The sequence below is a fragment of the Rhinopithecus roxellana genome, chromosome 2 (assembly GCF_007565055.1).
Source record: "Rhinopithecus roxellana isolate Shanxi Qingling chromosome 2, ASM756505v1, whole genome shotgun sequence".
In the NCBI taxonomy this organism is placed as follows: Eukaryota; Metazoa; Chordata; class Mammalia; order Primates; family Cercopithecidae; genus Rhinopithecus; species Rhinopithecus roxellana.
This window is the reverse complement of record NC_044550.1, coordinates 65,405,761-65,428,596: the sequence shown is the minus strand read 5'-3', so window position 1 is coordinate 65,428,596 and position 22,836 is coordinate 65,405,761. Positions and strand designations below refer to the sequence as shown.

Below are 22,836 nucleotides of genomic sequence, written 5' to 3'. Positions count from 1 at the left end.
AAAAACAAAGAAAAAAAAAAAAACCAGTAACAGCTAAGACAAACATCTTTAAGCATGTGTTCCGCTTATGTTATAAAATTACAAAATTAGGCCGGGCGCAGTGGCTCACCCCTGTAATCCCAGCACTTTGGGAGGCTGAGGCAGGTGGATCACGAGGTCAGGAGTTTGAGACCATCCTGGCTAACATGTTGAAACCCCTTCTCTACTAAAAATACAAAAATAAATTAGCCGGGCGTGGTGGTGGGCGCCTGTAGTCCCAGCTACTCGGGAGGCTGAGGCAGGAGAATGGCGTGAACCTGGGAGGCGGAGCTTGCAGTGAGCCAAGATCACACCACTGCACTCCAGCCTGGGTGACAGAGCGAGACTCCATCTCAAAAAAAAAAAAAAAATTACAAAATTAATCCTGCCAGTGTATTCAACAGTATCTTCAAATATGAATTAGCCCAGTTCTTATTATTTAAACCATTCATAAATGTCAAGAGTCTTTGGGCTGAGTCCTCTGACTTCACACAGGACACCTAGATTCCAGTCAAGCGCATTACACTGGTCTTTATAACGTGCTTACTACAAAGCAGAAACTGTGTATCTTTGAAGCTAAAATTTACTATTCAGTCCCAAAAACATCTCTGAGAAGAACTCCTGAACACATGCCATAAAACCACCTTGTGGCCTGCTAATGTTTGGGCCATTAATACCTAAAGCAGGACCAAGAAGAAGGAAATCTATTTTGTCTATAAAAACACCTGAGTAGGCCGGGCGGGGTGGCTCAAGCCTGTAATCCCAGCACTTTGGGAGGGGCTCAAGTTAAAACACATGTGATGTGCTTAGAAATGGGGAGCATGCCTGGAAAAGTGTTCATTTAGAGAAGCAGCAGTCCACGGCTAAAGAAGGAATCTGAATGGTGTCGCAGAAAAAAAAACACTAGAGCAAGTCACTGGAGCATGGCCTTTTGTCACTTAGTTTCCCTGGACTTCAGCTTCCTTAAGGTAAGTGAATGAGGGAGTTAGATCAGAGCAGACATGGGAATCCCTGGTGCCTAAGCCGAGGAGCCCTGCTTCCACTCTGAATACATCTCAGCACATCTGACACAGCCAAACAGGCTGAGCTCTAAGGCAGGGCTGTGATTCTGATTAACTGAAGCTATGATGGAGCTGCCTTCAACTGGCAATGAGGGGCTTTTTGCTACTCACCTACCTGCCTAAAACACGTTTCTATTCATCATTGGTTAATAAAATAATATAATACATGGTCTCTCACCCATCTCCTTAAATTCTTCATTGGTCAGTTCCAGCCATGCAGCATCCATATCATTGAGGTCATAGCGACACACACTGTCAGCCAGTGTCCGGATGTCCACATAGCCCAACTCGGGAGGCTCTGAGCCTGATGACACGATGTACTTCTTGGGCCTGATGAACATGAGGGACTTCTCTTCAGACACAACCCTGCATAACAAAAAACAAGGCAGCTAGGTTACCCTTTCAGTCACAGACAATGAAGTGTGCCACAAGGCCCCAGGTGTCACTTCCTCTTCCAACCCTCAGAGCCACAGGTCATCACTAGAGGCTGAAAACCTGAATGTCACTGCTAATAAAACCTTAACTAGAAGTTGTTAAAGCCTGTGAACAGGAAATAGATATGAATGAAAACACTGTAGAAGCCTTCAAATCTGCTTCCCAGGACACTGCTGTGCCCTGCCCACCACCTCTGACCACTCTGGCCTGCAGCCAACACCAAAACACACTGACCCTTACATTTCAAGAGTTAATCACTTTCCCTTAACCAGCCCTGCCCATCCCTGCTGGAGGCCATTAGAACCAGGGCACCACATAGGCAGGGCAGGCACAGCAGACTCTGAGAACCAGAGGGAGATACCTGCCAACGCTCACCCCTCACAAAAAAAAGCTGGAGAGAGGGAAAAGAAAATTAGGCCTTGGGCTGGGCACAGTGGCCCAAGCCTGTAATCTCAGCACTTTGGGAGGCTGAAGCAGGTGGATCATTTGAGGTCAGGAGTTTGAGACCAGCCTGGCCAACACAGTGAAACCCCATCTCTACTAAAAATACAGAAATTAGCCTGGTATGGTAGCGCACACCTGTAATCCCAGCTACTTGGGAGGCTGGGGCAGGAGAATCGCTCCAACCCAGGAGGCAGAGGTTGCAGTGAGCCAAGATTGCAACATTGCACTCCAGCCTGGGCAACAGAGTGAGACTGTCTCAAAAACAAAAAAAAAAAAGGAATTAGACCTCGGCCTTTACCAACAAATCTAAGAATCAAGAGTCCCAGCCAAGAGGCAGACTGACTCTCCCAACATATACCTATGATCCCAGAAACAGAAGCATAAGTTTCTTCTCCTAATACTGCCACACACTGTCTCCCGACCTTTAACACCTGGAGTAGTGCTTTCCAACTCACCCCACTCAAAGTAAGACAGCATGCGCAAGAAGAGCAAATCACTCCCAACTTGGACCAGAAAAGGCCATCTTCCTAATCACAGGCCCCAGGCCTCAACAAAGTCCTTCCACATATGCATTTCTGCAGTTTAAATTACTGTCAACAGGCTGCCCAGAGTCTGTCAGAGTACTTTCATCACCCTTATATTATGGGAGTGATTTTATCTACATGACGCTGAGATGGACAAACTGAAGGGATTTATTTCTCCTACTCAACCAAGAGCAGGGATCCAACTGAAAACTTCCACAAGCTGTATTAATGCTCACTTCTGTCCTGGCTCCCCACTGAAAGTGAAGCATTCAGCAAGTGACTCCTAGGCTGGGGCTGCCAGTGCTGAATCAGGTGGTGCTACATCTCAGACACAGGCTCTGAGGCAGATACCTGGTCTGCCCCGCAGAGCCCCGTGACCGCTCCATTCCACAGGTCCAGATTCTAGCCTGTGGGGGCCATCCTGGCACTTCTGATTGGTCACCTAAGCCTGAGTAAGACAGGGGCATATGTCACCACTGGATAGACTCCCCAGAGATCCCAAAATGACAACTCAAATTTGATCATCTTAAGTGCCCAAAACAAGAGACACAAAGTGGGTGACGGCCAGGAAGCAAGTTCAGTCACGACTCAGCGTGGAGAAAGACACTATTTCACAAAGCAGCAGCCAACTGATGATGGCCGAGAAGCCAGATGCCAGCTGAGCACAGAGGGCACTCAATCCTCCCTCCTAAGAGGACTCTCCAGGTGGCACGAAGCAGGGCAATGAGGAAATGAGTAAACAGCTGCAACCTGATTGTGAGGAGAGTCAGCAGGGACTCAGCCCTGAGGATCTTTAAAGTCAGTAAATTCAGAGAACGCACCCCGAGAACAATGTGACCAGTCAAAATAAATCCCTCCAAAACTCCCCTCTCCGCAAACCCTAACTGGCAGGTCTCCTCACACCTGTCCTCCTCCAAAGGCGGAGGCAACTACACACTTCTCTACAGGAGAGTCACTCTCCAGGGTGAACATGGAGGGCAGGAAAAGAGGATGCAGACGTGTGAACACCCAAATTTTCCTCCCCCAGCCCATCACTTCCCAGGATGTCTTGGACTTTGACTTCCTCTCATAAGACCGCAGCACCTCCCTACAGTGGTGGCTGTAATGTTAAGCATGGAGGCTCATGGCCCTCAAAACCACTACCCTGTATGCCTGAAGTGTGCTGCTCCTACATTTCTATTTCCACTTGAGGCTCATGATATTTTACTGCTAACTCAGAAATTGTCTCTTCTCAGATGCCTGCTGTCAGGGAAGAAGAGCGAGGGTGGGTGGAGAGGCTTCTGCCCTCAGGACATCTCTACCTGGCCACAGGCTGAGGGATGGTCCCCGGGCTCACAGGCACCTGGACCCCTTTTTCCCATTCCTGTCTCCAGGGATCTGCCAACACATAGTACTCATCCGGGTTCAGCTGGTAGGAGTCATGTAACTTCATGGCAGTGATCAGGTCTGTCCTAAACACCTGGAAAGGAAGAGAAAGGGACACTGACATTTGATATTTGCATTCTTATTCAGAGTGCTGGCAGCTGCAATGTAACCATGGAGCTGCCATGTAACAAGGTCACTGTATCAACATAGAACAAGCCTGACCTATTACAGAAAACCTTTGCCTGACACGCCTTTTACCTCACTCAGGCATGGGGGGTGGCAGTGCTGAGGGAACCCTGTCCTCTCACTGCCTCAGTCCATAGTGTCCACAACTACTTCAACAAAAACAACAAAAAATCTCTGAAAAATGCCTCTCAGTTCACCAAAAGGGCTGCTGAAAACATGTACCTGGAAATCTCTGAAGGGAGATACTGCACTCAAGGGTGTTCTAGAAATATAACTCCACTAACCATGTAACAACTTCTTCAAGCCAAAACCCAGAACCGCCAGGGACTCATCTGTTTTTTTTTGTTTTGGCTTTTTTTTTTTTTTTTTTTTGGTTTTTTTGAGATGGAATCTTGTCTGTCCCCCAGGCTGGAGTTCAGTGACACAATCTTGGCTCACTGCAACCTCTGCCTCCCGGGTTCAAGCTATCCTCCTGCCTCAGCACCCCTGAGTAGCTGAGATTACAGGTGCGTGCCACCATGCCCAGCTAATTTTTGTGTTTTTAGTAGAAACAGGGTTTCATCATGTTGGCCAGGCTGGTCTCAAACTCCTGACCTCAAGTGATCCACCTGCCTCGGCCTCCCAGTGTGCTGGGATTACAAGCATGAGCCGTGCTCCTGGCCAGGGACTCATCTTCTATAATGAGACTGCCCCCACCCAGGCCCTGCCTCCCAGGGCACCAGGGTTTATGGTATGGCAGCTGGTGAGGTCAAGGTCCAGGCTGGCCTAGAAAAATCTGGAAGAGAAGCAATCACAGGCCACTTGGTTGATGGGCCTGCAAAGAACATGTTTGCACACCTTCACCTGGCATAAATTCTACCTGGGAAGAGTTATTTGTGGGGAAAGGAAATAGAGAAAGTCACTACCCTCTTCCCACTCTGCCAAAAACAGGCAGACCCAACAGTGCCCCTCTACAAAGAGAGCTCCCCAATTCCTTACCACAGGCCAAATGAAGGAAACCGCAGAAAAGGCAGCCCTCCCAGTGCCTATGCCACTGCAGACTCCTGGACCACTGGCATTCATCCTTGGTCAATGAGGCCTGCCCCTGGGGTGGAGCGCAACACTGCCTCCCAGCCAGAGCTGCACAACTGGCTCCCTCTCAAGCCTCGTCCTTGGCCCACTGGTGTCTAAGGCTGCATAAGAAAGCTCTGACCTTGGCATCAGGACCAGCCCAAAGTTGTGTTTGGCATCGAGCAAGCTTGCATCTGTAAGCTGCCCTGTCTGTTTACACAAGTCACAATGCTGAACTCTCTTTTCTCAGGACAGGGAGTTCTTTCTTGTGCTACTAAACACAGTTCACACATACGCCTGCTAATAGGTCCATATTTGTTTTTTCTGGTGGCTTTTCAGGCTGGTGATCACTTTAATAAACTTCACCATAATAAACTCTGAGGCAGTGTCTGAATAAAAAGGCCATTTCTCCTGCCTGCCATTTTCAATATGGACTATTCCCCAGTATGCCACTCCTCATTTCTAAAGACCTATTAACAAGCAAGAACTAGGCCATGCACCTCCCACAAAAATCACATGTAATACCAGGATCCTTCCCTTCAAGCACAGAGCAGCTGAAGCAGGTGCCCAGCCCAGTGGACACCAACTCCCTGGCCCCCAAAAGAAAAGTACTTTAAAACCTAAGAGATGGGCCTATATCTTCAAGAAGCCGATCAGGTAAAAACATATTCCAACTAAGTGGTATAAATGGAAAACAAAGGAGTTTGCCAAAAAAGAAAGAAAAATCAAACTGAAGCAGTGAAATGAAAAAAGGCAGCCTGCTATTCCTTTGCTCAAAGACTCGGTCAAGAACTGAAACAAAGGCCCTCAAATGGATGTCAACTCTGGAGTCTCTGGTAGAGTATGTTAGTGCCTTACATATAGTTTGGACTCGGGGTTGAGAAAAACATCTGGACCAAAATGTGGGGCTGGGACAAAGCCAGCACAGCGACCTGTGCTGCTGGGCCCCCTCCTCAATGCTTGGTGTCAGTGCCAGAAGCAAGTTTCGAACTCCACCACTGGGCACCAGCCCCCATCACACCAGGTCACAGCTCCTCGGTCCCCCTTGTATTCCTGTGCTGAAGTAACAGGAGTTTAGTGTGAACATCAGAAAGGTATTTGGGGGGTTATGGACACAGCACAAGGAATTAAGAAATAAAGAGCAGCAGAGACACTCCTGGGCAAAGAAAAGGAAGAGAGCATTAAAGGTTCAAATGAAAAAAGGCCTGAAATAAAGTAAGGGGAGGAAGTAGCTACCTTCCCAAGCACATCTGATCTCATGCTAAAGTGCCTCCTGGGATGGTTTTCCACAATTCTAAAGGATGTAAACTACTTCCTCATGGAGGAAGCTATTCCACAACCAAATAACTTCTCCACTCCGCAACAGGGCAGCCTTCTGATGTTCCCTATTAGAGCCTGGAAAGTTCCTCTGAGGAATATCTGCCTCTGCGGAATATCTGCCTCTGCATTGCCATTATAGGATAAGGCTGTCTATGAACTCACCCCATGAGAAGCAGCACAAAGCAAAGCATTCAACCAAAGAAACTCTTCCTAGAATCTTCTCACTTGAAAACTGTGATAAAATAAAATGCTTTTTCTTCAATGATTTAAAGCCTAGCAAAGGTCTTTAGAATAAACAGACCTCAGGCCTTATAAGGGCCCCTAAACAAATACCAGCAGAAAGAAATGCACCTAAAAGCAACTTTAGATACACAGATAACAAAAGTTAGGGAGCAGAGGAAACATAAGATGAGAAAGAAATTGAGAAAGAGGGGGGAAAACCTTCAGCATAATCCCCAAAACAAAACTCCCACAGTTACATTGGGTTGTTGCCAAATAAGCCACAAATTCATGGCTAAAACTAACTTGAGGCTGGCAGTGACTTAGCAGCAGCTGAACCCGCTGATCTCCTGGCTAGAGGAAAAGTTATTGGGAGCCAGAGATGATACAACAGGAAAGGAAAAAAAGAATATAATGAATAATAACACTTACTGAGCACTTTTTATGTGTCAGCAACTATTCACATGCTTTGCATGTATTAGCCTATGTGTATTAACCCACTTAATCCTCACAACAATCCTATGAGGTAGACACTTGTGTTCTCCCCATCTTACAGATTTGGAAACTGAGGCACAAGGATTTGAATACTCTGCCCAGGACTGCACAAATAGACACCACTCAACTAGGTACATGCGGCAGCATATATTCATGCACGGTCAGGCAAGCAGTCAAGAAGTACCTCCGAAGGCTTGCGATCTTCATGTCTGGAGCAGGAACTTCTCCTATGCTGGGATCGGGAATTCTGGGACCAAGTAGTTGACAGGCCTAAAGAAACAAACATCCAAATAAGAACCATTAAAAACTGCAGGAGTTACTGAGTGTTCTCAGGGGTTTTCTTATCCAAACTCATCCCAGGCTCACCTCAGCACTGCACCATGAGACCACCTATGATGCCCTCTTGGCTCTCACAGAGCTCTTCCACTTCCATCAATTATTTAACTCGTTAGTAGGCCTAATGTGCTCATTCTGTGCAGGGATGCTATATCAAGGACCGCACCCAAAAGGAGAGAGGACTTTAAGAATACCATGCAGGTGTAGTCTTCACCCATAAGCCTGCACTGAAGAGGTTCAAAGTCTCATGCTGCTAAATACAAACTGAAAAAATAACAGGCCGGGGCGGTGGCTCACGCCTGTAATCCCAACACTATGGGAGGACAAGGTAGGTGGACCACCTGAGGTCAGGAGTTCAAGACCAGCCTGGCCAACTTAAAGAAACCCCACCTCTACTAAAAATACAAAAATTATCTTCGTATGGTGGCAGGCACCTGTAATCCCACCTTCTCAGCAAGGCAGGAGAATTGCTTGAACCTAGGAGGCAGAGGCTGCAATGAGCCCAGATTGCATCACCGCACTCCAGCCTGGGAGACACAGCAAGACTCCATCAAAAAAAAAAAAAAAAAAAAAGAAAACAAAAGAAAAGAAAAACATCTTACTGAGTCTGCAGGAAGCTTTCTAAAACACTTTTTTAAAAAAAGGTTTGACTCGACAAGGCATTAAAAACTTAGCAATCCCTAGAGAGGGAACCTCAGGCCTATGGGGTAGACGAAGTAGGTCGTATAGTCCTGTAAGTAGAGAGGATGGTAGGTGAACAAACTTAGTGAAGACTAAGGGGCCAACTGCCAAATAACCCCTAAAATTTGCTCCACTTTCCCATGAAAATGCCAATTGGCTCTGTTCTCTGCCTTTCTTACAAAGGGGGTCTACACCTATCATCTGGCCTCCCCCATAACACAGTACATAACTGCTGCCTAACAGGATCTCCCAACTGCTGCCAAGTCTGAGCTCGTCTCTGCCCTGACACTTCTCAGCACCAGCAACTCCATCCTGTCTGAAATATTCCCTCGGCCTCAGTGGCAATTCTCTTTCCACTCTGTGGGCTCCTCCTCTCCATGCATCCCATCAACATGGGTTTCTCCTGAACTCTTTGTTCTTTTCTTGCTCCAAATGTTCTCCCCAGGGGGATGTCCACAGTCTTACCCAGCACACCCAGAGGAACCTGCCAGACCTACATTCCCAGACTAACCTCCCTTCCAAGCTCCAGGTCCATTTTCACCTTCACATATGACATCAACCCTAAGGTATTCCTTCTATCTGTCAACTCAGCATTATAAAAACTGGGCTCAACATTTTACCCAAACCTGTTCTACCTCTTACATTCCTACTTTGATGTCTATTACCACCATTTCTACTTGACATCAGAAATCTAAGAGTCATCCTAGACTCCTTTCACTCAGGACACAATCAATAGCTGGGTCAATTCAACTTCCTAATAATTCCAGCCCCTCTTCTCCATCTCTGCCTCTGCCTCCTGTTAATTTGTTACAAAGACAACTTAAATGCAAAACCTTCCACTTGTGGGTGCCGTACTGTTGCCAGAGATCTGAAACAGCCCTAACACCCACATGTAGTATTTCTCCAACTTTCTGATAATTCACCTCCACCTCCTTTTTTTTTTTTTTTTTTTTTTTTGAGACGGAGTCTCGCTCTGTCACCCAGGCTGGAGTGCAGTGACCAGATCTCAGCTCACTGCAAGCTCCGCCTCCCGGGTTCACGCCATTCTCCTGCCTCAGCCTCCCGAGTAGCTGGGACTACAGGCGCCGCCACCTCGCCCGGCTAGTTTTTTGTATTTTTAGTAGAGACGGGGTTTCACCGTGTTAGCCAGGATGGTCTCGATCTCCTGACCTCGTGATCCGCCCGTCTCGGCCTCCCAAAGTGCTGGGGATTACAGGCTTGAGCCACCGCGCCCGGCCCACCTCCTATTTTTAATAATCATCACCCCAATTCTGAATACATACTGTACCATTTTCCAGAAATTAACAAACTCCAGAAAAATAAAAGCCAAAGGTTAAGGTTAGCTGCCATTCTTCCAGTGAAATCATTTGTCACTCAGACAGGAAGCTCTTATCTCTACAGATTCCAGAGACAGGAACAGAGAATCAAAGCAACCTTAAAACCTTGGGGACTTTAAGAAATAGATTCTGCACATAAGCCTATCATCAGATTTGCAATGACCAAGACCAAATGGGATTGCCACGCTTCCCTGAAAGGGACAACGTCGGCACTACCCTTGAGCACCAGTTCTGAGGCTCAATGCTAGGTCAACTGACTGACTGCTGTTCCGCTAGCAGAATCAGCAGAACTGGACCTCCCGCTGGTGGCCCCATGGCATTTCAGTAAATGTTTTAGAAAATTATTCTTTAAATAAATACTAAGTGTACCTCTTTAGACTCTAAATGAACAAGAATATTTCACTCCCACACCGAAACAAATATTCTGGGCACACTGGGGTGAGCCCAACCTGCAGAAGTTCTAAATCTGGTCATTACTGGAAAAAAGGAGGACAGATGCCAAGTTAGGAACCTGGAGATGAAGGTGGCTGGGTGGCTCCTAGGGTCTATAAAGAGGCCTCTCTTTCTCCCTCTTGTCCTGGAGGCCATCCTCCAGCTGGTCCACAGCCTGAAAGAAGAGAGGAGGAAAAGCACACGCAGTGTCTGGATGGAATTCCCAGAAGGTTTGGGGAAGGAAAGAAAAGCAGAACAAAAAGGGATGATCCTCCTCTGCTTTGAATTACTATGGAAAAGGTTATAAATGATAAGGAACAAAGCCAGAAATTTAGATAATCACTTCATTGCTATACTTTAAAAATTAACATGAACTTGGGAGAAGAGGGTCTCCAGAGTCAAATACTTTCAGAGTTAAAGCAGAAACAACAAATTTGTTCACTCTCAGGTTTTCTGACCCTCTTGTGTCTTGAGGATCTGTCAGGATCCCTCCCAAGTAGTTTCCAAGGTTCCCAGGGAGCCTGCAGCTTTGCTGGCATAGAACACAACCCAAATAATGACACTCATTTGAAAGCTTTTCCTAGGACTGCTTTTATAAATCCTGAAAACTGCTGTCTATGCCACATTTGCTTGTAAAAACAGAGATACAAAGATGCTACATACTTGGTATCCAATAGTAATAACCAAGAGAAACTCTAGTCCACCCAAAAATAGTCTGTTCCTTTTTCTCTTACTTTACCTAGTGTTGATACAATATAGGAGGAGGAAAAGCAAAATTAATCCTATTAAACGCACTTTGCAGATAGGGAAAAACTCATAAAGAAACTAAATTTAAATTATCACTGGCATAAGGAATGATCTTAGCAGCTTATTTAGAAAAGCCAAAAATCAGAAACAACCTAAACATCCACCAACAGACTGTGAATGAAAAAACTCTGGTATATGTATATGTATATATCCATACAGTGGAACACCACCCAGCAGTAATAAAAAGGAATGAGCTACTGATACATGCAAACATGAATGAATGCTGAAGTAATTCTCCTGAGTGAAAGAAGCCAGACCAAAAACAAGAGTCCATACTGTATTATTCTATTTACATACAACTCTAGAAATGCAAACTAACCTACAGTGACAGAAAGTAGATCAATGGAAGACTAGAGAAAAGTGGGAGGGAAGGATTATCTTGATTTCAATGATTTCATGGGTGTAAACATGTCAAAACGTATCAAAGTACACAATTTAAATATACGAGGCTCAGAGGCTCACTGTAGGTCAATTATTTCTCAATAAAACTATTAAACATTTATCACTGAGATACCATCCATTAACAGTAAGGAGAAAAAAATTTTATTTTACTTTACACAAGTGGTCTGTATAAAACCTAGACTTTGCTGATGAACCAAAGAGGGGGTTGTGAACCCAAGGGAACTGCTCTGCCTTCCATGTCCAGGAGCACTGGTGATCTATTCCTTCTCATTTTCTTATTGTATCAAAAAGTTAATCTATCAAGAGCCACTGGTATAAGACAACAGAATTTACAACATAGAGCATAGCTAAATCAGTCAGTGCTGTGCACACAGCAGATTCTCAATATTTCTCTGAAAAGTAGATAATTTTTTTTAAGAGTCATTGTTGAGGACAATCAATCATGCTCTAACCATCACCGTAACCCATGAACTCAAGGTGGTAGGCACTAAGAATTTACTCCTGTTTCACCTAATAGAAGATACGCTTTTGAGCTCAAGGAAAATAAAGCAATAATACATTTAAAGATAGATTTGTGGAGCCACTGTTTCCTGCTTGGAATGCACCTACATCTACAGAAACATTCATGGAAGGCCACAGGCTAAAGACTCAAAGGGAGTGTCTTGACATTGCTACACCAACACCGCTCTACAGCCAGGCTCTCCTCAGACACTCCCAGGCAGTCAGGAAGCTACCAGAATATTATTAAAACCAAAATAATTAACACTCCCTTTTAATTAAAACAAAATTTATAAACACCTTCTGGAAAATACTAGGGGTAGGACAGTGGGGTTAAACCAGAAATTAGAGTATTTTAAATACTAAAAAGACCAGGAGTCAGTGAGTTATGCTACAGCAAAACATTAAAAACAGTGTGTTTGCTATTGTTAAAACCTGCGTAAGATTACACTGGGTTGGTTTGCATTTTGTTTGTTTCCAGAGTGCTGATATTTAATGACAAACTAATTTAAGCATATGACAAGTAAAATTTTTTTTTTTTTTCGCTTTCAGTAAAGGAGTTGGGAACTCTAAAAATCTGCTAATAATGTCTAAAAGTATTTTACTGCCATTCACAAGGTAAAATTATTACCTAAAGTTAAGTTCACTTTACTGACAAATTTAAATGACTTAAAATTCTTGACACATACTGTTCGGTTAAGAACAATTCTATGTTACATTACCTCATGTTAAACACGGGAAAGACTGAGTGGGGAAAAACATTTTGTCTTGTTTTTAATACCCCCAACTTCCATTAAAACAGAATCCTTTGGGTTAATATAAAGTTATAAAAGGCTCATAGATCGTAGCACCATGAACATGGACCCTGCCTGGGCCTAACGTTATTTCCACTCCTATTATACAGACATCTCCAACACTCACTTCCCTTTGAAATATTAAAAATAGCCATGTTGTCTTGCCCTAGATCTAAAATAAGGAAAACCTCAAGAGTAAATCTAACACATATTGCACACACCTTCCACATTTAGTAGCTAGTGTGTGGTAAGCTTCTCATGTTGTGCCATGCACGAAAGGTTCAGAAATTAGAATGAATGGCAGTCTTTGTGTTCGCTGCACTACAAAATGCAAACTATGAAAGAACCTTGCCACTGATCAAATGGAAGTCCTCCTGTCTCAGTCACTGCTCTGGCCACTAAATAATATGCTGGTATCTGTCTTTAGGGGTGTTAAACCAGCTTAACAAAGTAAGATGCTTAAAACTGGCAAGTATCGAGTCCAGCAGTTTGGTGTCACATCATGGGCACACAGACCCGACAAATGTACCTACGAGTTACTTGAAAGCCAAGCTAGCCTTGTATTGAGTAAAGCAAGGCTGTGTTAACTCTCATCTCAAATTAGATAAATTTAATCCAGTTACTGTTTATTTGCTTTAGCTGCATGATAGAGGACAAGCATCTGATATAACTGTCATTTAGATCAGGGGCTGACCCCATAACTACCATAGTTTTTTACCCCAACATAGCCCAGCTCTACAGCCCAACTCACTTCTACTTCCAACAAACAAAGGCGTCATACATACATTCAAAGAACTGGCCCATAAATGTTTCAACATACTTAAATATACTTAGGCCTTCAACCAACTGACACACAAACATTTGACACTCACCCACCATTTCTGCTGAGGTCCAAGTACAAGTCAGTGGGAAAATTACTAATTTTAAATTTCAGTTGGCTTCCTTTCTGCCCATTCCTTATCACAAGTGATGGGGCAGAGCCTGGCTCTGATAGGTGGGGAGACAGAGCACTTCACCCTAGCCCAGGTGTAGAAGCAGGGAGACCAGAGAGGGCCCACACGGAGCCTGGTTCCAGGCCTTCTTCCCATAGAAAGTCAACAAATCTCTGAAACTTAAAGGAAGTCAGACAAGAACAAGAAGCCCTGCTCTACAACGTTAGGAAAATCTTAACAGTATCAGCATACTGCTATCCTTCTGTGTGAAGGAAGGAATGAGATCAATCTCCCTTTGGACTTTTGAGAGACACCAAATTTAAAAACAACCAAAACCAACAAAAACACCATTTGCTACATATATATAAAGATGCTGATCATACTCAGGAGGCTGATGCAGGAAAATCACTTGAACCTGGGAGATGGAGGTTGCAGTGAGCTGAGATCACGCCACTGTACTCCAGCCTGGGCAACAGAGCGAGACTCCATCTCAAAAAATAAAAAAAACCAGTGTTGATCAGAGCTAGCTACTATTGGCCTGAGATAACCAACAATATATAATTCCTGATAAAAACAAGGATACCTGATGTCTTAATTAGCCTCCACAAGTTTTCTGAAGATAAAATGAAATGTCCTTTAGGTTTTAGAAATATAGTTGATTCTTGAACAACACAGGTTTTAACTGCCCAGTTCACTTACGTGAGAATTTTCTTTCTGCCACCCCTAAGACAGCAAGACCAATGCCTTCTCTTCCTCCTTCTCCTCTTCTACCTACTCAACATGAAGACGAGGATGAAGACTTTTATGACGATCTACTTTTACTCACTGAATAGTATATTTTATATATATATATACACACATATATATTTTTCTCTTCTTTATGATGTTCTTAATATTCTCTCTAGCTTACCTTATTGTAAAAATACAGTATATAATACATATGACATATAAAATATGTTTATTTATTTATGTTATTAGTAAGGCTTCTGGTCAACAGTAGGCTATTAGTAGTTAAGTTTTTGGGAGCCAAATGTTATACAAAGAATTCTGATTCGCAGGGTGGGGGGAGTTGTTCAAGGGTCAACTGTACTTAAAGTAGTTAGTAGACCCCATTCCCACATTTGCCAAATCCCTAACGACAGGATCCTGGGCTGGAAAGCAGAAAATTAAGGACTTGTTTACCCTGGCCACACTCCGGCGCAAAGTGTAACTTCAGAGACTGGCTGAGCCACGCAGTCCCAGAAGCCCAGCAACTTCAGACGCTGCCTGCAAATACCCCAACATTACTCCATCCAACTGCAGGGCTGGACTTCCAGGGGACCTGGAGAAAGCCTTCAACTATGACTGCAGTTGTATAAGGGCTTGCACTTGGCACAGAAAATGCCTGTCCATCCCCAACTGTAAATACCACACCGGTATTCCTCTGGAACAGGCCAGAAAACAAGGCAAAGGGCTCCAGACCAGAGGCCAGCAAGTCCCAGCCATGGCTGTGGCTGATGCTGCAGCCCCATGCTGACGTCTGCAGCTGCCTCTCCTTCACTGGGACATGGTCTGCACTGGGCTGGGAAGTGCTGCCAAAATTCTGTCAGGCCTGCAGGCTGGAGAGGTTGAGGTGTGGCCACTGCATAGACCCTGTCCTTCTTGTAAGCAGAACTTTCCAAATGCACAGGCCCAGCTGAAGGCAGGCAGGGTATGGGTAGTTAACCCAGGTAGGGCTCATTTTGTGGACCTGAATGCAGGGACAGAAGGCATGCCCCCCGACGCAGGCCACCCAGTTATATACAAAAGGAAGGCTCCAATGCAAATGAGTGGGTTGGTGGCAAAGGCCTACACTGTGAACCGGCTGCCTTCAGACGGGATGGAAAGGGGTGTGTTCCATGGAAATGAGCATGTGCATCTTTTTATAAGCCTGGCATTCCAGAGGTTCTTAATGAGAACTCTGTGTTTACCACTACCATCATCCACCTTATCAAATCATTGAGCATGGACAGACAGCATGGCCATAAAGCATCAACATATACTTTATATTGAACCAGCTGTATGACAAAAGGACGACCAACCTTCTATTAGCAACTATCATTCCTCTCCTTCACCACCAGACTTCCATGTTTAAGCCTAGGCTAACCCTTTGGTAACCTATATTTACCTTAGTTCTCCACTCCCAGCTTCTCGACGGAGGCCAGTACAGACTTGTGACCTGACAGACACACTTTCGGTTGGGACTGTGGACACTCTTCTCCTCCTTCATTTCTAACCAGAATTCTAGGTGGAATGTTTTTTTTTTTTTTAACAGAGATGGGTTCTTGCTTTGTTGCCCAGGCTGATCTCCAATTCCTGGGCTCAAGCAATCCTCCCAGCTCAGCCTCCCTAAGTGTCAGGATTACAGTCATGAGCCACCGTATCCGTCCTGAACATATATATTTTAGATGAAATATTTGGCTGGGCGCGGTGGCTCACGCCTGTAATCCCAGCACTTTGGGAGGCCAAGGCAAGAGGATCTCGAGGTCAGGAGATCAAGACCATCCTGGCTAAGATGGTGAAACCCTGTCTCTACTAAAAAATACAAAAAAGTCGCCGGGTGTGGTGGCAGGCGCCTGTAGTCCCAGTCCCTCGGAGGCTGAGACAGCAGAATGGCATGAACCCAGGAGGCAGAGCTTGCAGTGTGCCAAGATCGTGCCACTGCACTCCATCCTGGGCGACAGAGCAAAAACTCTGTCTAAAAAAAAAGAAAAAAGAAATATTTGGTCTTCTAGGGCTTTTATGGGCTGAGTTGTACCCCTCATCCCCAAATGCGTACTTTGAAGCCCTAACCTCCAATCTCAGAATATGACTATAATTTGGAGACAGGGCCCTGAAAGGGGTGACTGAGTTAAAATGAGGCTAGGCTATTAGGGTGGGCCGTAATCCAATTTAGTCACACCAAGGCACACCAGGGATGTCTGTGCAGAAGAAAGGCCAAGTAAGAACACAGTGAGAAGAAGGCCATCTACAAACCACAAGAGGCCTCAGAAGACACCACACCTGCCAGCACCTTGGACTTCTAGTCTCCAGAACTGCAAGAAAACAAATTTCTGTTGCTTTAAACTACTCAGGCTGTGGTACTTTTCTGTAGCATCCTAAGCTGACTAATATGGGGCCTTCTAGGCTACTAGGAGCCTCCGGACAACTGAGAGGGACTAAACTAAGCCAGGGTCCAAAACTACACTGTCCAACACAGTAGACATTAGCCACATGTGTCTTCAAATTTTTTAATTCATTAAAATTAGCAAAGGTTTAAAATTCAGCTCCTCAGTTGCACTATATTAGGACATTCTCATCCTATGGGACAATGCTGGTCCAGAAAAGAGAAGGCTCTAAATCTGAGAGAACATCCAGGAGAAAGTTTTCTAACCCAGCTCTCCCAAGGAGGAAGAGAGGCAGGCAGTGACAAGAGCAGACAGAGTGAGCACACACCTGATGCTCAACACGGAGAAAAATATTTAAAGAGGGCTCTCAAGCTTTTATTGGGCATTATCTTTATGTGGAGGTAATTCATCAAGCAGTCTTCTGACTAATTCTGACTCTAAAAGCAAGATTTTTTTGAGACGGAGTCTCGCTGTGTCGCCAGGCTGGAGTACAGGGGCTGCGATCTCGGCTCACTGCACCCTCCGCCTCCTGGGTTCAAGTGATTCTCCTGCCTCAGCCTCCAGAGCAGCTGGGACTTCAGGTGTGCAGCATCACGCCCAGCTAATTTTTAGTAGAGACGGGGTTTCACCATGTTGGCCAGGATGGTCTTGATCTCTTGACCTTGTGATCCGCCCGCCTCGGCCTCCCAAAGTGCTGGGATTACAGGCATGAGCCACCGGGCCAGGCAAGACTTTTTTTTTTTTTTAATTAATGCAGGACAAAATTATGTACTCAAGCAAACAGCATTTATGGAGTACTTATAACTCACGAAGACACTCTGATAGGCGCCACACAGGGGCAGAGAAGAAATTTCAAAGCATTTTTTTGCCTCAAGGAGTAAAATGCCTAAAACTGTAAACATCAGAAAACAGGTAGGGAGGGTTATGAAACGACAAGCGCCTCAGAAGTTCGGAAGGGGGCATCCCAATCCCAAAGGCTTGGACGGGTGGCTTTACCTGCCTGCACTTGGAAACAGACCTTCAATACCTTTCTCTGAAATAAGAGGAAAGGTCTTTCCCTCTGGAGACCCTACACCCTCTCTCAACTAGTTCACTTCTCTCCTGCTGCCAACATCAGCAGTCAGTCCTAAAACTCTCAATTCCTTAGAGCTCCTCATCGCAAGCCCTTCACACTTGACGCTCTCCCGTAACGGCCAGTTCTCCTCCCCAATAGCCCCATGGCTGTGCCAAGCACACCAACTGAAATACCACTCTGAATTCTGTTTTTCACGTTCCTGGTCCCCCCTTCTGAACAGGGTGGCACCTAGAAAGCAAAGCCTTGCTTTCTAATGTGCAGCTTTTAATTTGCTGAAAACTTGGAGCACAGAAAACTGAAAATAACCCTATTTGCCTAAAAAGTATTTCACCCTTAAGGATCCATACAACCTTCATCTCCTCTACAGGATTCCCCGCCCTCGCCTCCTCTGAATCTGTATCTGCATCTGTTTCCACAGTGCATCAAAAAGACATCTCTATTACTGCCCTGATGACTTTCCCATCAGAGCTGTTCTTACATATGTCTAAAGCAGAGTTCCTTGAAAGCAGGCCCAGCTCCTTTCCCATCACACAAGCATTCTTTCAAGGTGCACTGGGTTTAATCTGTAATGTAAAACAGAAGCTAACAGGCTAAGAGCTCAGACACTGTGCTAGGTACAAAATTTCCCTGTTATCTGAGGGGAGCTCTTCTCTGAGTAGTCTGTTAGCTTCTCAATACACAGACACTGTGTGATATTTATTGTGACTGCCTGGAAGCCAACTAACTTCTGGTTCTCAGCTGCACTGTGAAAATATGAAGTTGCCAGAGAGCTGAGATACAGACAGTAGTAGTATTAAATACAGTCACATTAAAACCAAGTGAAGAGCAAGGACTTTCGACCTATCAGAACCTGTACTTAATAATTTTCACATCACACTAGGCAATCTTCAACCTCCCCTTGTATTGAGTTGAACCAGTTAATGATTACCTGGCTTTGATTAAGTTCCCCTTTCATAAAGCGCAACTGCGAAGTACCATAAATGATGTTTAGGAAAACCAGACACACTAGTGACCCTTAGAACTGGATTATTCCTCCCAGGATAACAAATAGGAAGCCTCAGGAATGCTTGCTTGCAGTCAACCTTACCCAGCAAGATCTGGTTACAGACCTGCAGTATCACACTCAGGTATGTTTCTCCAGGCTTTGGCTTTCTCTGACCTGCCTGATATGCAAAGGGCCTCAGCTATTTAAAGCATTACATTAAAAAATCATGTTTTTACCCTGACCCAAACCCTGGTAGGCTCCAAGAACAACAAAGCAGGACTTACTGCCATTGTCGTCAGAATCCTCACTGCTGCTGGGAAGGCGACCTCGTTTCATGATCTCCCCGGGAAACAGCAGGCAGCCTGCAAAGCAATGAGACAGCACTTAACCCAAGATGATAATACACAATCATCAAGTTGTGCTTCAGATGGCAGCCCAGGATTCACAGCAAACAAAAGCAAACAAAAGGCTTTAAGTAGCATTTGAATTGTAAACAGTAAAAAGACCAAAGATACATAATTAGGTACAATCATTAACAGACCAGGTTAAAAAAGGAGGGGGAAGGGTGGAGAAGTCACATATCAGTAGGTCTCCCAAAGGTGCCAGGTTTCTTTCTATATTCCTGTGACATTATTACTATAACTACTCCAGGAGTATTTAGCTGACTGGCAGCAAGCACTGCAGAAAAAAATCCACAGCAATGAACACTGTACTGTGCATCTTCACTACAGACAGATTCATATTTTATGCGTACATGTTGGGGGTGGGGTTGTGCCTGGATGTGTGAATATTTACACTGCACTGGGCATGATTATGCTTCTTGGGCAAATTATACTAAAATAACCCTAAAAGCCGAAAGAAACAAAACAAATGGGGTAATGGGAATGCAAATGTCTCCTCCAGTCATCTCCAACCCCACAGATGGAACAGGAAGGCACCACAGACATTATACAATTTTGATCCAGACCCCTCCCTTTCACATTAAGAAACTAAAGCCAAGAAAGGTTAAGCAGCAACTTCCCCAAGGTCATGTTGTGGGAATGGAGCTTCTAATTCCAAATCCAATACTATCTCCCCTCCACTTCACCTCAACTCCCTTCAGGACAAATACAACCAAATCCAGCCAAAATAAGAAGTCAGTTTGTACAAAGACCCAGCGCACCTGGCCAACTCCTCCCAGGTAGCTGATGATAACAGAATTCTAGCACTACCCTCAAGTATGAGAAAGGCTGCATTTAGGTAAGAAGGCACTGGACTGAGACAGAATGGCCAATGAACTTATACAGATGATCTCATGGTTACATTCACACAGGGCAGCTCTCTAAACAAATACAAAAAGCTTTTCCAAATTAAAATTACTGATCAACCTGACATCTTTAGGGCACTGGTCCGTCAGTTCAATGAATCCGAAAGAGGAAAGGGAGCTTTTTCAAGTCAGAAAAAGTATGGTAGTCCATCACCTACCTACCCCATCCACCCTCTCAGAAAATACATGCCAACCTCCTCCTCATTGGGAATCACAATATGTGCGATGTGGTGTTAAGCTGGGCATGGTGGCTCACCCCTGTAATCCCAGCACTTTGGGAGGCAAAGGGCAGGAGGATCGCTTGAGGTCAGGAGTTTGAAACCAGCCTGGCCAACACTGTGAAACCCCGTCTCTACTAATAATACAAAAATTAGCCAGGTATGGTGGCGGGTGCCTGTAATCCCAGCTACTCAGGATGCTGAGGCAGGAGAATCACTTGAACTCAGGAGGGGGAGGTTGCAGTGAGCTGAGATCACACCACTGCACTCCAGCCTGGGCAACAGAGACCCTGTCTCCACACACACACACACATACATACACACACACACAACAACAGAAGTGTGGCACATAGGAATGGTATGGAGAAAAAAATGTGGAAAACCGGGCCGGGCGCGGTGGCTCACACCTGTAATCCCTGCACTTTGGGAGGCCGAGGCGGGCAGATCACAAGTTCAGGAGTTGGAGACCAGCCTGACGAACATGGTGAAACCCTGTCTCTACTAAAAATACAAAAATTAGCCGTGCGTGGTGGCGAGCGTCTGTAATCCCAGCTACTCAGGAGGCTGAAGCAAGAGAATCGCTTAAACCCAGGAGGCAGAGGTTGCAATGAGTGGAGATCACACCACTGCACTCCAGCCTATGGGACAGAGTGAGATTCCGTCTCAAAAAAAAGAAAAGAAAGAAAAATGTAGAGAACCACTGTGATTGAACAAGAAAGCAATTTTAAAAAATCAAAACTCCACTCTAAAAGGGCCTATAAATGAACAGTCAAAAAACCCTAAACTCCCTTTTCCTTTGACAGGTCATTTCACAATTTCTCACCTTTTGTTAAAATTGTAATATAAGCCTTCAGGTCTAACTCTTCTTGAGTTTTTTCTCTTCGGTGAAGTCTCCTTCCCTTTACCCCTACGTGGCACATAAAAATATCAATATCATGAAGTTTGCTTGCCTTTTCTCCCGTAATGTCTTTTGTCATTTAATTCAGACTCACATAAACTGAACCTAAAAAAGTAGATGAAAAGTTTTTCCTATACTACACTTAAAAAGTGGATCTGCACAATTCACTCAAATATTTAGGTCCCTAATCTATAACTGCAATTTTTTATATTTCCTTCCTGAGAAACTCACCCAGTTAAAAGTCTGTGGGTTTTTTATCAATTGATTCTTCAAAAGCCATTAAAACGATGTACCAAGAGAAAGCCTGAACATGAGTCCTGATCAATATGGGTCATGAGCTGCATTATGGACATGCTTTGGAAGCTGGGGTTTCATGCTGTAGGCATAGTCAAGTCCTAAAACCCACTCCATCCCTTTTCCAAGAGCCCCACTCACCCACAGCCAGGCAATCTGCAATTTGGCCTGGGGCAAGCCCACTCCAGCCCTCAGGTTCCATAACCAAGAAACACATGTGGTCCACTCCCTATTCCACTGTTTTCTCTGCCCTGGGTGTGTGCCAAAAACACCAACTGCAGACAGCTAAGCTCTCCAACCTTCTAGAGAATGCACCCCGGGTCCCCTCAGGATCCAGCAAGAGGTAAAAGGGAAAAGGGAAAAGCAGAGGACCACTTACTCCTAACAGCTTCAGCTCCCCAAAGCCAACATTACGAAAGAGTGCTAAAAAAAAATGGTACTAGGCTGGTCGTGGTGGCTCACACCTGTAATCCTACCACTTTGGGACATCAGGGCAGGAGGACTACTTGAACCTAGGACCAGACTGGGCAACATAGGGAGACCCCTATCTCTACAAAAATAAAAATAAAAAATTAGATTTACCTAATAGAGTAGTTTTAAAAATCTTTTTGAATCAAAATACTTACTTTCCAGCTTTCAAACACAACTCCCTGAGGAAGCACTTCAACAGTCACTAAATAAAGAACGCGAGCACTGGCCAAAATACAATGATGCACCTAAACACACATAAATACTCTCTTAAGGAAAATTATTCAAGTAAAGAAGAGTAAAAATAGTATTTTCTTTCTAATGAAATCCATTTTCATCCACCCTGAAGATCTTGAGTAATGAGGGTTTGAGAGTGCTGTATTTGCTTCTCCAGGGAACTTGGCACAGTAATGGGGGTTAGTGCTCGGCAGAATTTCCTCCTCTGTGGCTCTAAAGTACTTAAACCTTGACATCAAGCTGATTTATGTCACCCAGGATTACTTACTGTATCAGAAAATCAAAATACATGTTACTATCTTTAAGCTACACAATACAGTGATTGTATGCTGCAAACACCTGCCCCAATAAAAGCCAGCATCTGCATCATCACCTTTGCTGACTCTTAGGGCAATGGCTAATTACTATCTAGATGGTAGTAAGGTAAGTAATAACCAATTAAAATGGCTATTCACAACACCCCAAAGTAGCAAGAAGATATAACAGCACATAATGCAGCCGACAAACATTTGAGTATCTCATATATTAGGAGGTGCTGGATGAAAATTACTATCCCTGACCTCATAGAGCTTCTGGCCTAGTTGAGGAGACAGGCAAGCAACAGAAATTCAGTATTGCTTGTGCCTGACAGTGGTAAACACAGAGTTCTACAGGAATAAAGGAGGTGGATAAAAGTCAGAGAAGGCTGATAAGACTGAGCTGAGTCCTAAAGAACAAAGAGGAGGTAGTCAGAAAAAGGAGCATGTTTGGGGCAGAGCACCGTACTTACCAACACATGTGTAACACAGCATATTACTCTGGGTAGCATCTTCATACACATCCATTCTCACCTTATAGCCAATCGCCAAGGTTTACTGATTCATAACATTATGACTCTTCGAAGTCCCTGTATGC

The 22,836-nt window shown here is 44.6% G+C and overlaps 1 protein-coding gene across 7 annotated transcripts in view; it reads right to left on the bottom strand.

Moving 5' to 3' along the window:
- JADE1 (jade family PHD finger 1) overlaps positions 1-22,836 on the bottom strand; it is a 66,216-nt gene that overhangs the window by 25,614 nt on the left and 17,766 nt on the right. For 6 of the 7 annotated variants that reach the window (XM_030916858.1, XM_010378512.2, XM_010378513.2 and 3 more), the window contains exons 2-5: positions 18,806-18,883; positions 7,302-7,387; positions 3,784-3,941; positions 1,258-1,445 (exon numbers count right to left, since the gene is read on the bottom strand). In XM_030916858.1, coding sequence (XP_030772718.1) covers positions 1,258-1,445; positions 3,784-3,941; positions 7,302-7,387; positions 18,806-18,857 — 484 coding nt within the window. In that variant the 5' untranslated portion in view covers positions 18,858-18,883. Of the gene's footprint in view, positions 1-1,257; positions 1,446-3,783; positions 3,942-7,301; positions 7,388-18,805; positions 18,884-20,868; positions 20,912-22,836 lie in introns of those variants that run through there. The other variant, XM_030916879.1, reaches the window with a different exon arrangement.